Source organism: Chaetodon trifascialis, chromosome 8 (assembly GCF_039877785.1).
Source record: "Chaetodon trifascialis isolate fChaTrf1 chromosome 8, fChaTrf1.hap1, whole genome shotgun sequence".
Classification (NCBI taxonomy): Eukaryota; Metazoa; Chordata; class Actinopteri; order Chaetodontiformes; family Chaetodontidae; genus Chaetodon; species Chaetodon trifascialis.
This window is the reverse complement of record NC_092063.1, coordinates 9,600,641-9,615,544: the sequence shown is the minus strand read 5'-3', so window position 1 is coordinate 9,615,544 and position 14,904 is coordinate 9,600,641. Positions and strand designations below refer to the sequence as shown.

The 14,904-nt window shown below is 40.4% G+C and overlaps 1 protein-coding gene across 1 annotated transcript; it reads right to left on the bottom strand.

The window, feature by feature from the left end:
- Positions 1-1,593: 1,593 nt before the first annotated feature.
- Positions 1,594-7,682, bottom strand: LOC139334663 (cytosolic sulfotransferase 3-like). The gene is made up of 8 exons (XM_070967704.1): positions 7,576-7,682; positions 7,140-7,267; positions 6,907-7,035; positions 2,884-2,984; positions 2,487-2,613; positions 2,285-2,382; positions 2,012-2,186; positions 1,594-1,912 (listed from the first exon to the last, which is right to left on the bottom strand). The coding sequence occupies exons 1-8, from the start codon at positions 7,602-7,604 to the stop codon at positions 1,800-1,802; spliced, it is 900 nt and encodes a 299-aa protein (XP_070823805.1). The 5' UTR covers positions 7,605-7,682; the 3' UTR covers positions 1,594-1,799.
- Between the last annotated feature and the right edge of the window lie 7,222 nt (positions 7,683-14,904).

The window sequence follows — 14,904 nt, the reverse complement described above, 5'->3', positions numbered from 1 at the left end:
AGCCAACAGTTTTCCCAACTCAGTCATCTTGTTGTGTAACACTGTCTCAATTAGTTCAGTGCCAGAGGCAATATGAAGGTTAACACCCCAAAACTGTGAGCAAATACTCCTGCATTTCTTGCAGCTTTCATGGGCATAAAGCCTTTATTCCACCTTAGTTCAACTCAGTGTGCTCATGTTTGCAATGACACACTGGTGTGTGCTTTAAGGACGTGAACAGTAGGCATGTCTGGATAAGACTCAGTATCAGCAGTCCCTGAATAACCTTCAAACAGGTTTTGCTACTTCCATAGCTTTGTTTGTTCTATCTGAAGACAGCATCATGAAAATAGTCTTTCAATGTTTTCAAAAGCTTTGGGCTTGAATATTGTGTACAGTTTTATTCAAATGCATTAATTTAAAATTGCAAACAGCCACCTGCATCATGTTACAAAAAGTGAACCTTCTGGCCAATCAAAATGGAGAATTTTCAGTGGCCACTGTATATTTCAAACAAACTACAGTGCCCATGTTCATTGTTATGAAGGAACCAGGGGCCCAGTGCATCATTATTCCTAATTGATTGTGTTTTAATGGTAGTTGGACAACAATGGAGGTCAATAGCACCCTGAGGTTTTCACAATGATAGGGAGAGTTGAAGGGAAGGTGTGGAGGGGGAGACATGAGACAAAGATACTGGGTGAGATGAAAGGGACAGGTGCACACAGTGTTCTACCATCAACAGGATGTTTCACCCTCTGATTTGGCCTGCTTACCAACACAGTCAGCAACAGCAAAAGAAGCTGTGACACGGAGCTCATGGAGACCATTTGTGCCATATGACCACAGTATACGTCGAAATTCATACTTCTTCGCAGATTCATGACTCATTAATGTAATTTGCACACATTCGCACATTATTAGATTCAGATGAAGGGAACGACTTTCTCACTCGTGACTCGTCACATATGACTCCATGCCATCACTTTTTAAGGCACTGGGTACCCCATTAACATCACCAGTCAAAGTGCAGGGCCCCGGGGTCAAGTTAGAAATTATTAATATGTAATGTTTAGTTTGCGACATCTGGTTCAATTTTCAAATAAAGCATATAATAAACAGGTGCTAATGTTGAGTAAAGGTCATATTTAGGTTAGATTTAGACACCAAGACTATTTGGAGAGGTTTAGGCAACGAAACTAATCAGTTAGGTTCAGGAAAAGACCAAATTTTGGCGTAAAAGTAGTGTGTTAGTTCCATACATTATGCACAAGAAAAAAAATATCCATCACTTCTGGTTTCACATGGGACAGGCACCCCGGTCTCTTGGGTCAAAGTCCTGTGCTTGATCCATCTAACAGCTCGAACCTCCTCCATGTTAGTATTTTCTCACTCTGTGTTCTCTGTGATTTGATTTGTTGGGCTGCCTATAGAAGTTTATCACACTACTCTGCTCATTGAAAAATCATACTAAAGGCGTACACAGTGCCTTAAAAGTGACGCCAAGGGGTCCTGACCAAATGTCCCCATGTGATGAGCTGGAAATGAGAATGGGTTGGACGGAGGAATGACAGGAATAAGTAAACAAACAGAAGACATGAATACATACAATATTGAGTTCTCATTGTTTTATTGCAAATCTTGAATATGAAATATGAATATAATCAGTTAAATCTGTTGGATTAATTTGATTGGTCACATTAATCTCTTGATCTCATCAGTACATCAGTATCTATCATACAGCTGCTCGTTCATTTTACATTAACATCTCATTCATGAGAGGAGTCACACCTCTGCTGTCACATTAGAGGCAATCCTGTTCAGATTACAGTGCGAAACTGCAGTGAAGGATCCTTCATCTTCTTCTTGTAGTCTTCGTCAAACTCTTCATTCTGGGCCACAGTGAAATGGTTCTTCCAGTCACCGACTTTCCCTGCAGAACCACAGACAATCAGTCAGGTATTTTAGCTAAAGGTGGAGATCTGATATTTTTTCTTGTCACACACATTTAGTTATGAAACAATCAAATTACCTTTTCTCATGAAAGGGGAAATTTTGAAATCCATACGTGGGTGAGTAGAATAGTTGGCCATGTCGTTCTTTTTCATATTATCAAACTGCACTCCACCTGTAATTTGTTTCTTCTCCTCCGCTGAAGGAGACAAACCAAGAAAGCAGCAGAGTTTGTCGATTTCCCGTCCAGTATCCTGGAAGCACAATGGTCAAATATCATCATTGTATTATTACAGCTGGAGGAGACCTTTAGTACAGTCATCGAAAGAACTCACAAAACCTTCTGACATACCTCAACCATGTCTTCAAAGAACATGTAATGGATTTTTGAGTAAGTCTGTTTCTTCTTCCACCAGCCGTTCACATGGTCATACCAGGATCCAAACACCACTAAAGCAACAGAACAACGCATGAAAACATATCAGTAGTGTTCAGTAGAAATCTGTGCATGTCTGTTCCAATAAAAACAACTCTGTTGTTATTGTATTTCATACTCTTTCCCTCCATGAATCTTTGGAGGTAGCTGCCCCAGTCTCCAGGCTCTGGCTCCACCATGTCCATGCAATCAAAGTGAAAATAAGAGACCATGTTGTCTTTGGCATTGCGAGCCACGTAGACTACCTACAGAAGAAAGAAAGAAAGAAAGAAAGAAAGAAAGAAAGAAAGAAAGAAAGAAAGAAAGAAAGAAAGAAAGAAAGAAAATACTTAAATTACCTGAGGACCACATCACATGAGACATGCTATTCTTTCACACATCACATGTTTGTGTTGTAACTGGAGGTAGAAATACCTCAAATTCGACTGCTTCTCTTTGTCATCATACTTTATCCTCTATTTCAGCGTCTTGTGATCATACATTGATTTCCTATAAATAACACACAAATTACTGACCCTGCAGTTTTGCTCCCAAAAAGACTTTGGCACAAACTGGACTGGAAAATGAGTTTTAATGAGCCGTGGAGAGGTGGGAAGGTTGTTCGCCAGGTCAACTCCTATATGAAGAGATAGAGTTGGAGTAATCAATTACAATTTGTCATTTGGCAGATGCTTTTATCCAAAGCAGCATAAATGTGAGATTTTCACACATCACAAGCAAGGTTCTGGATGGGAGAGAACAACAAGAGTAAGTGCCCTAATGCACATTTCTGGCCCAATTGAACAGAGGTGCTACAAGGCAGTGCTATGAAGGCAAAGGCAAACCTATTTGTATGGCACAATTCATACAGCAGGCAATTCAAAGTGTTTTACAGAAGCATAAAAATACATTGAAATCCATCCATCCATCCATCCATTATCTATACCGCCTATCCCTTTCGGGGTTGCGGGGGGCTGGAGCCTATCCCAGCTACAATGGGCGAGAGGCGGGGTACACCCTGAACCGGTCGCCAGCCGATTGCAGGGCCACATGCAAGGACAAACAACCATTCACACTCACACTCACACCTACGGACAATTTTAGAGTCATCAATTAACCTAATGAGCATGTTTTTGGTCTGTGGGAGGAAGCCGGAGTACCCGGAGAGAACCCACGCATGCACAGGAAGAACATGCAAACTTCACACAGAAAGGCCCCGCCTGACCCGGGGATCGAACCGGCAACCTTCTTGCTGTGAGGCACGCGCACTACATTGAAATCATAAATAGAAAATACATTTCAAAGAAAGAAAGAAAGAAAGAAAGAAAGAAAGAAAGAAAGAAAGAAAGAAAGAAATTAGAAGAGAAGAGAAAAATTAAAATAAAATGAAATACATTTAAAGGAAAATTAAAAACGGAAGCCAGTAAAAGACAATAATTTAGCATTTAGAATGATTAAAACCATTGAGCAAATACATTTACTTTAAGTAAAAGCTGTAGCTAATAATAATGCTTTCAACCCTGATTTAAATGAACTGACAGTTGGTACAGACCTCAGGTGTGCAGGGAGAATGTTCCACAGGTGAGGAGCATAATAACTGAAAGCTGCTTGACTTTGTTTGGTTCTGATTCTGGGAACACACAATAGACCTGTCCCTGATGACCTGAGAGGTCTGGACACTTCATATGGAGTTAATAAATCTAGAATAGATAGAATAGAATATGCATATAGAATATATTTTGGTCCTAGACCATTTAATGTTTTGGAGAAGTAATGCATAGAGTGAATAGAGAGTTTTTGTTCTTTTGTTTCTTAAGAAAGACGCTTGGTCTTAAGTCTTTTTCTAAAGATCGAGACCACCTGGGAACCACAGAAGAAAAGAGTCCGGTCAGAGACTTAGGGCATTTTTGAGCTGGCAGCACCAGGCGCCATTCCTAGGCAGAACGTAGTGAGAAGTAGGGAGCATAAACCTGAATGAGGGAGTTCAGATAGGTCGACGCAGTTTTGGTGGCAATTTTATAGGCGAACATCAAGGACTTATACTTGATGCGGGCAGCAACTGGGAGCCAGTGGAGGGATATGAACAGCAGAGTGACATGTGCTCTTTTGGGCTGGTTGAAGACCAGGCAAGCCGTCACATTCTGGATCATCTGCCAGTATGGAATTACAATAGTCGCGGCATGATAGTACCAGCGCTTGTTGTGTTGCATGCTCAGACAAGTAGGATCTGATCTTCCTGATGTTGTCAAGGGCAAATCGGCATGACCGAGCAACAGACGCCATATGCTCTTTAAGTTAGTTGGTCATTAATCATGACACCAAAGTTACTTGCAGATTTTCCAGGAGTGAGCAGAGCTGAGTCAAGCTGGATACTGATCTGTTGTTGTATGGAGGAACTGGCCAGGATGACAAGGAGCTCAGTTTTTGACAGGTTAAGCTGAAGATGGTGCTCCTTCATCCATGGCGAGATATTGGTGAGAACCCCTATGGGCAAGCAGTGGCATTGAAACACTTCTCCCCTCCAAGATACTGCAAAGGATCTCCCTGAGAGGTAGGACTCAAGCCAGCGAAGGGCAGATCCTGAGAAGCCAAGCTCAGCGAGTGTGGAGAGGAGGATTTGGTGGTTAACCATGTCAAAGGCAGCCGATAGGTCGAGCAATAGTAGAACAGAGGACTGACCAGAAGCTGACCAGTAATCACATCCTGTCAAGTGGTTTAGTACTTTTTTTTTTTTTTTGGTGTTACAGTGTGGTAACTACAGTATCTTCTTAGAAACGGGATACTAATAAAAAGCATATGAACCGCTCAGATAGTACCAGATGAAAGAAAAGTTTATTGAAATTTAAACAAAAGGTAAAAAATCACCACACTGTATACTGCAGGATAGACCCCCATCTCCCAACACACACACACACACACACACACACACACACACACACACACACACACACACACACACACACACACACACACACGCACACACACACACACACACACACACACCAAACTGCACTGCTGGCTGTAAAATTTCAATAATACCAAAGATGTATGAAAGATGTGGGATATTTGAATTTCTGGCTTAAGGTATAAATGAGCAGATGAGAGTTGAAAAGAGTATGATTAGGGATGGGTGAAGAAACAGTGTAAGCCTGGAGATGGGAGCTAAACTGCACAGCTGCCTTAATGTTGCATGAAGACGTAGCTGACGTAGCTGAAAATTTGGGAAAGGGTCTAATTAGTATGAATGGGACTGAAAAGTTGAATCCATCACGTAATGTCCAAAATATGTGGAATATATTTAGGGCTGGACACAAATTTTTTAAGTCAATTGGGATTAGCAATATTTTTGATGTACAGACTTAGATGCACAGACAGACTTCAATCAACAGGTACCTTCACTGATTTTTATGATATATCAGATTGTGTCTAAAAGAAAAAGTTTAACAATTTAAGAAAATATACTAATATGCTTTCTTGCCAAGACTTAGATAAGATGGTCAATGCCATTCTCATATCTGTAGAGTAAATAAGAAGCTCCAGCCAGCAGTCAGTTAGTTTAGTGTAACATTCAAAAATAGAAAGAGGGGGAAATGCTAGCCTGGCTGTTTGATGACATGCATGGGTTCTAGTTAACTGCATCTCCTGTTTTATTTTGTAGTAACTTCAACTTCAAGTAACCTTCCTGGAACACAACACAACAAACCTACCCAGAAGATTCTGGGATGGTAACAATAAAGTTGATTTAGCATCAAAACTTACGGAAAGTTAAAAGGAAACATTTAATGGCTGGATCAGACTACACAAATCTAGCCTGATTTTGAGACAATTTTATCATGGCCGACCAATTACCAGCTTCATGGCCAATCATGAACGACAATTGGGCATCTGTACCTGTGTAGTATGACGTGCCAAATGACCTGTCGTGGGGTGCTCCAGACGCTGCATGACCTGCACGACCCCATGACACCCTGACAAAAAGACTAGCATGTCAAAATGTTTTTGTTTTGACACATCCAGTCCCAACATGTTCCTGAGCTTTTACCAATTGGGTGCTCTCTCTCTCGAGCACAGTCAGGTAATCACGGCTAAGAGGAGGAGGGATGTTGAGATTGCTGCTGTCAGGTGGGACAACGAAAGAGAGGAAAAGTTTGGTGAGCTGTAGGTAGTGCGCGTGCCTCACTGCAAGAAGGTCGCAGGTTCGATTCCCGGGTCGGGCCTTTCTGTGTGAAGTTTGCATGTTCTTCCCGTGCATGTGTGGGTTCTCTCCGGGCACTCCGGCTTCCTCCCACAGACCAAAAACATGCTCATTAGGTTGATTGGTGACTCTAAATTGCCCCGAGGTGTGAGTGTGAGTGTGGATGGTGTGTGTATGTGCCCTGCGATCAGCTGGCGACCAGTCCAGGGTGTACCCCGCCTCTCGCCCATTGACAGCCGAGATAGGCTCCGGCCCCCCCGCGACCCCGAAAGGGATAAGCGGCATAGAAAATGGATGGATGGATGCTCTCGTATAGTTAGCCTGTTTGTGAAAAATGGTGAGTATGATTGCTCATCTGTTCAACCTGAATCCATAGGTGGGATGAAAATCTCCAAGAAAGGCACTCTGTCATAGATTGGGATGGATGTCTGGCGCTCCGGGGATGTTTCACCGAAATGCAGGAGGTCAAGGATGTAGGAGACCCATGTGGTTCCTAAAAGAGAGAGAGGAAAATAAAATGATCCCAACCCTTCACCTCTATACACGCATCTTTTATGAGCAATAAAGCATTTAGACTGACTTTTCATGTGGACTGACCAGCTTTGGGGTATGTTGCAACAAGTATGTCATCCGGCCTGGCCTGAAAGTTTTGCACATTCTCCCAGTTGTCTGTGAAAAGGTGGGTCATTGAGACTCCATGGAAATCAAACAGTTGTAGTCGAGACGTTGATATCATCTTTAAACAAAGAGAAACCAATCGAAACATACAAAACACACAATTATTGTACGAGAGCAATCAAACTGCTGTTTGTGTGGAAAAAAATGCAAAATGCAAAGTCAGACTGTTTCAAGAAATAACTTCTGCAGGTCGTCTTAAAAGTACAGAAACAACAAATTTATAACTTTTGTATGTATTTGAAAGTACTTCAATTCTCATTTGCTTTGCATCCACTCTCATTACCTCAGCATTACAAGTGAATCGAACTTCAAAGTAAAGCACACTGTGGCTTCAACAAGAGATGAATTGATTCAGAGACATACCTTGTCCGGATCAAAAGACATTCTGATTGCCACTGATTTCTTCTGCTGTATTTCTATTGTCCTCTGTCATAAATTTTAATGAGCAAGCAAACTGCTTTCCTGCCACTGCCTTCTTGTTGCATAACACTAACTGCTATGACGCAGCCAGGAGCATAGCGGCTAAAAAAGAGAAGAGTACACACTCACACACAAAAACATGGACCAGACAGAAAGACACCACAGGAACACACAGGACAAACAAACAGTGCAGAAGCAATACGGCCAGGGCCGTAACAAACTGTGCATTGTAACCTGCATTTCTGAATGGAGACACCCATACTTACATGATCAGCCTCCACTCAATGGTGGTGAGAGGGGTCATATCAAGTCCAAAAGTGACATTACGTACCCATCATACTTTTTACCTATTTTCTGGTCATTTTGTTATTGAACTGTAAATATCAAATAGGAATAGGAGTGAAAACGTGGATTAATCTGACTGATCACTCTGATTTCTTGGTCTCATTTGAAAGTATCAGACAGATATTTGTATAATTATAAAGTAAGACATGATACTCAAAATCAAAATTTATTTCTTTATTTAATAATGTTCGCCAAGTCAACTCCTGTGTGAAGAGAGAGAGATGGAGCAATCACATCCTGTCAGATTTTTGGAGCTTTTGCCCTTTATTCACCATGGTAATGTTTAGAGAGACATGCTGGTGTATGTTTCAAGAAATTAACTGACCATGAACAATCCAGTATAATCATTGAAAGTGGGTTTTACTAGTTCCAACCTTTGGTTTGTTATATAGATACATTTTTTTCTTAAACTTTATCTTAAAGCACAGCACGGTTCAAGACAATTATTTCTTTGCAACTGTTTTTTTCTCTCTTTTTTTTAAATAGAGATAGAAGGAACAAAATAACACATGGGGCAGTTCTTACTCCTTATTATGCAAATGGGTAACAAAGAGGTCCACATAGTCTGATTATTCAGCTTCAAGCTCCCTAAACGCTGTCCATTTCCTCCATTTTTGATGAAAGGTAGACAACTCCAGCCTCAAGTGGTAAGGTAGACTTTCCATGGTGTAAATTTCGTCCATAATGTCTATCCAATGTCCAAGTAGTGGGCGATCAGTTTTCATCCAATTCCTTGTGATGACCTTTTTGCATGCAATAATCAAGACCTTGAATAAATAAACATCTCCTTGGTCTATTACTTTCTCAGGTATTACTCCCAAATCCATAATTTTGGGATCTCTTTAAATAATATAGTGCAGGATTTTTTCCAGTCTCATTCACTTCGTCCCTGAAAGGTTGTATCTTTACACATGACCAGAAAATATGGGTATGTCATCTCCATGGCCACACTGCCTACAACAGTGTTGTTTTGTGTCCAGATATTTACCAGTAATGTGTGGTGTTAGAAAGAAGCGAGATAAATTCTTCCATCCAAAAAGACGCCAATTTTGAGAATTAGAGAGAGAGCCACTCATTCTCCGGAAATCTTATGCTCATTTCTAATCCCCATTTAGATTTTACATAAAAAGAATTCTGGCCATTACTTTTCTGGAGACCTTTATATAACTTTGTGACAATCTTTGAGGGACTTTGTTTGTATGCTCCCATCAGGACTGCAACAACCTCCTTTATCTCCGCTGATAATTCATTTTTAATTTCTTTGTGAAACGAATCTCTCAATTGTAGATATGGAAACATATCCCTGTTTTCTAATTTTAATTAAAATTAAAATTAATTTTTTAATTGTTTCAAATGATTTAAAAGACTGGCCTTCAATAAGCATACAAAGAGCAGTCATTCCCCTTTCATTCCACCTTGTAAATGCATTATCACCGCCAGTTGAAAACTGGGGTGTCACACCACGGTGAGGTATTGTCTTGTCTTGGGTTTTTGTCTTGTCATTTCCTGTTTTATTTTGAAAAGTAACTCTCCTCTCGTTTCAGGTCACTTGCCCTTCCTCATGTGTCCAGTCTGATTGTCTTTCCAATGACCTGATTGTTTCCACCTGTTTCCCTTTTCCCTCATGTATTCAAATAGTCTGCGTTTCCCTTTGTCTTGTGCCAGTGTGTTTCGTCCCTGCATGATCACGCCAGCATTCCTTGCCACAGCCACAGGTTTTCCTTCGAAGTTCTTGTTATCTTCCTCTGATTAAGAGTGATTTTTTGTTGTACCTTTGATAGACCAGATTAGTTTTCTTATTTATTCTGACTTAGGTCTTTCCTTGTTTAGAGTGATTTTTTTGTTGTAGTTCTTACTGTTTTGTTTTTCCTGTTTGTTCCTCCATTTGGAGTGATTCTCTGTTCTTTGTTACTTTACGCTATATAGTTATTCCTCCTATTGGAGTGATTTTCTGTCCTTTGTAATAGACTGTAGTTCGATTAGATATTCCTCCCTTTGGAGCGATTTCTTTTTGTAATTTTTGCATAGCCTGTTTTTGGTTTCTTGTTTCTTTGTAATGTTTCATAGCCGTGTGATTTCCACTAGGGAAGATCACACGTCAGGTTATTTCATAGCCACTTTGTTTTCCCACTCTGCCCAGAGGTTTGTTCAGACTTCGTTAATAAAGGCTGAACTTGTGAACAAGTCTCTGCATCGGAGTCCTGCTTTGAGCCATAGCCTGACATGGGGCATTAAGAAGGCCATGTCAGAAGTTTGATGTCCTTTTCAAGCTGATATTTCTGTACAATCTCTTGCCATATTTTTAAAGTTTCTTCTCTAATGGGGTTACTGTACTTTTGGTCCACATTTTCTTTAATAACGAGCCTCACCTGAGGTTTGTATATGTATCTTTTCTTCAATTCGTTTCCAACTTGCCTGATAGTCTCAATTGAAATATTTTTTTAAATTGGGTATTGCTAGGCCTTCATTCTCTTTAGTTAGTTGGAGGATTCTTAATTTAATCCATGGTCTGGCTCCAGCCCAGATCAATCTAGAGATCTGTTTGTCCCATGCATTGAACTGAGACTCTGGGGTTTGAACTGGTAGTGATAGAAAGATGTATAGGAGTCTAGGTAGTATAGTTATTTTCACCACTTCCATCCCAGATCTGAAATCTAAGGTCACTTTTGACCATTTATCCATTACCCTCTTGATCTTATTGTTTATTGTGTTGTAGTTTAACTCATATGTTTTACTTAAGTTGTGGGTGATCAGCACTCCCAAGTACTTTATCAATTTTAAATCCCAATTGATATTATATTTCTGTTTGACCATGTTATTTGGGGAATAATTTATCGGGAGAACCTGTGTTTTCATGATATTAAGTTTATAACCTGACATATAGCCATACGTTTCCAGAGTAGAAATAAGATGAAATAATGTTAGATCTGGGTCTTGTAAAAATATAATATCATCAGCAGAAAGTCATATTAAATGAAACTCATCTGCTATATTGATACCCTTTAAATCCTGGCTTTGTCTAATTTATTGGGCTAAGGGTTCAATATAGATGGCAAACAGGGATGGGCTAAGGCAGCACCCCTGTCGAGTGCCTCGATGCAACTGGAATCTATCCGTCAGGTATCCGTTAATCTTTACTCTTACTGTCGGGTCACCATTTAGAGCCCTTATACATTTTATGAATTTTTTATTAAAGCCAAATCTCTCAAGCACTTCAAACAAAAAGTTCCAACTGAACCTGTCAAAGGCTTTTTCAGCATCCAGACTGATCAGGGCCGTCGTTACATTTTGATTATGACATTGTTCTACTATATTTAAAGTTCGTCTTGTGACAGTTTTCTGTGGGCATGTGAGGGAGGGAGGTTTTTTCTTTGAGGGCGCCAGCCAGGTCTCTCTCCTGACATATAAGATGTTTGATTCAGTCAGTCAGTTAAGTTCTTACCTATTATTATTTTTCATATAACCCGACACATTTCTTTTTCCTCACATCAACATACACAAAGGCAATACATTTGACCATGCACACCATCACTCATGAAAATAACCTGAGCAATACCAAATCACAACAGCACAAAATATTATAGTTAACATAAACACTGTATTTGTGGATCCCAGAGTCACAGCATGGCAGTTAAGACAGTTCAATCCAATCAAGAAAAAAAAAAAAATCAAAAAAATGTGTTTATGTGTTAATGTAATTATGGTCAGCTACAGTCAGAATTTCATTTTAACCGCTGCTGTTTTCACTTTTCTGACACCAATGTAGCGTCCCTTAACAACGAGGCTACGAGACGTGAACTCGATTTACTGGCTTTTTATTCCTGAACTTTAACACAGGCTACTGTGGGCCGTGGCCAACGCCAAAATAAAAAAAAAAAAACCTGTCTTAAAATGCCATTAGCGGCTACTTCAACAACTCACGCTAACCCCCCATCTACACACAAACTCTCTTGACTAACAAAACCCTCCCTCCTCGATCCTCTCCAATCACAGGTGGGTATCTCACACAAATCATTGCCATGGTATTGATTGACAGGCTTTACAGTGTCTAAAAGCATGAAGACGTAGCTGGAATAACACATTCACTGACATTAAGGAAACTCAGTAATTGCCCTAATGAACTTCTGACTGTAGCTGACCATAACGCATTCTTAACATAACAATAACAGAATAACATGTAATTGACAGCACCCAGTCCGTTACAATATATTGTTTTCCCAAACAAAAAAACGATGAAACCCTTCAGAACAAAGTTAAAAAAAAATCATAAAGAACAAAAAGCGCCTCAGTCCGAGTGATATAAAAAAAAAAAAACGACTCGGTATACCTGAGTGGTATTAGTCACTGTCAGTCTTTGAGGTTTCCAAACCGCTCCGGAGGGGTGGGGTTGCTGAGAGCGAGATGCGGGGGAAAAAGGTGGAATGATGAAATGAGTGAACTGAGGGAATAAGCGTACTTGCTAACTTTTAATAATGGAGATGAATGAAGACATCAGATTACCTGACAGGTCATGGCAAAAGGGACGAAGATAAGAAGATGTGGCAGGAGCGGATGCCTGGTTGAGGTCTGGGTCGCAACGGAGATGTGAAGATGTGAATGAATCAGTGGATCGGTCGCAACTGCAGACGGTGCGGGAACGTGGCGGTACGAGAGGTGAGGATTAACGGCTCACTTTTTCTGTACAGGAGTTCCGATGCTTTGTTTCGCACTATCCGGCATCAAAAAACTAACACTGGAGGCGAAGATTTTTTATAAAGCGGCGCCATCCAGCCTCTGCGAATCGGTGCCGCACAGCGCACCATGGGGTGGTTATGAGGGCGTGGGCAGGCTGGCTGTCACAGTCTGGTGTTGTCTTGCGTTTTTCTACCCTTTATAAATCTGGTTTGATCCTCATGAATTAATTTTGGTAAAAATTGTCCTAAACGTTTGGAAATTATTGATGTAAATAATTTGTAGTCCACATTCAGAATAGAGATTGATCAATAGGAATCACAATATTCCTTGTTTTTACCCTCTTTTGGTAAGACTGATATCATTGCATCTTTCCAAGATGGTGGCATTACTGCATTATTTAATGTTCAATTGAAAGAATTTAGCAATATAGGGATCAGAGATGTCCTGAATGTTTTGTACCATTCACTGGGGAAACCATCGATTCCTGGAGATTTGTTTGGTTTTAATCTGCTTATAGCCTTTTCCAGTTCTTTCTCAGTGATGGGATTGGGTAAGGCAGCATTTTGCTCACTGTCCAGTGAGGGTGGCTTTAACTCTTTTTGGTACTCTATAGTCAAGCTTTCCTCGGCCTCATCTGATTGGGAATGTAGTTCTGCATAACAGTCTTTTAAAACATTTGCTGATTTCATTTTTCATCTGGTTCATATAATAATTTGTTGCATGTTGAGTTTTTTATCTTGTGAATAGAATTTTTTTTATTTGCTGAGTTCTCATACGTCTTGCTAGAAATTTGGTCCTTTTAGGTCCTGAAGTGCTCTTGAGGATATACTACACAGGAAGAACATCAAGCTTGTTTGTTGCAGCATTCTTCTGAGATCTACAGCTGTGTTCAGCCAGCTTAAAGAGCAGTGTTCCTGTAGTGTCTGGAATTCCTCTTTCCCTCCATATGTGTAGATCAAGAGTCTTGGCCCATTTTCAAAAACCCTCACTGGGCACTGACCCAAGGGCATTGTGGAGCTGTGGATACGTCGTAACCTTTGAGTGACACCTACACATTATTTTGAGAAAGATTTATTGTGTTGCATGACACATTTTAAAGCACAGATTATGTCTGGCAGATTGTCAGATTGTTTCAAAAAGTTTCAAGTCATCTTAAAGCAGGGAAAGCAACAACAAATTCATATCCTTGACTTGCTTTGTAGAATACCTCTGTCTATTCTGACTAGCTAAACATGACATATTTATTAAGTAATGAAACCCATTTGAAAGTAAAGCACACTGTAGGTTTAAATGGAGATAAATTTTTAGACATACCTTGTCCGGATCAACAGACATGCTGAGTGCTACTGGTTTCTTCACTGTACTTTTCTTGTCTCCCTGTAACAACTGGAGAAATAACGTTCTTATTTGTCGGACCAAGCTGAGGTGCATTTTGTTACGTTAGGCTACGTTTACACATTTATTTTCATAAATGGACATTTCACCCTCTCCGTTTTCAAAAGTAACATCACGCACACGTATCCGTTTTCAGAAAACTTTTTGTTAACACTGACCCCTGTATGTATGCCGTCAGGACATTTCAAAACTGTAGGTGGCAGTGTAACGAGAAGCTCAAGCCCACGTCAGCCAATCAGAATCCCAAAAATAGCAACAAATCACTTCCTCTTTCTTGTTTGAAGAAAAACGGCGTCTCTACTCCTCGATATAATAGAGCAGCTGCATTTGCAAAGGCAAACATACGAAAAATGAATGCAACTGCTACTCTGAATGTATCAGTGATCACCATAGCCAAATGAAAATGTAAACATAGGTCGCACTTTTGGCGCAGGTGCAAGTTCTGGCGCATGAAGTGACCTTGGCGAGCTAAAACTCTGTTTTTCTCCATTTTTCTCAGTTTAAGTCTAAGTTTTCCAAAATCTCCACTCTGGCTGGAGTTTTTAGAATGCATCGTTTTCAGAGGCGAATTCTCCATTTGCGTGTAAACGAAGGGCACAAACGAAGGGAAATGTCTCCGTTTTTCAAAATCACTGTACGTGTAAACGGGCCTTAAAGCACACTTTTTTGGAATTCGAGAAGAGGCTCCAACTCCTGTTCGATCACCACAATCACTCCAGTAATGCCTCCAGCAGACTCCTGAGTCTGAAGCAGGGAAGTCAACCTGAATGCCGGAGACCATGGTCCCATATAGCAGTGGATTTCGTTATGGGCTTACCACCCTCCAGAGGTAAAACTGCCATACTAATCA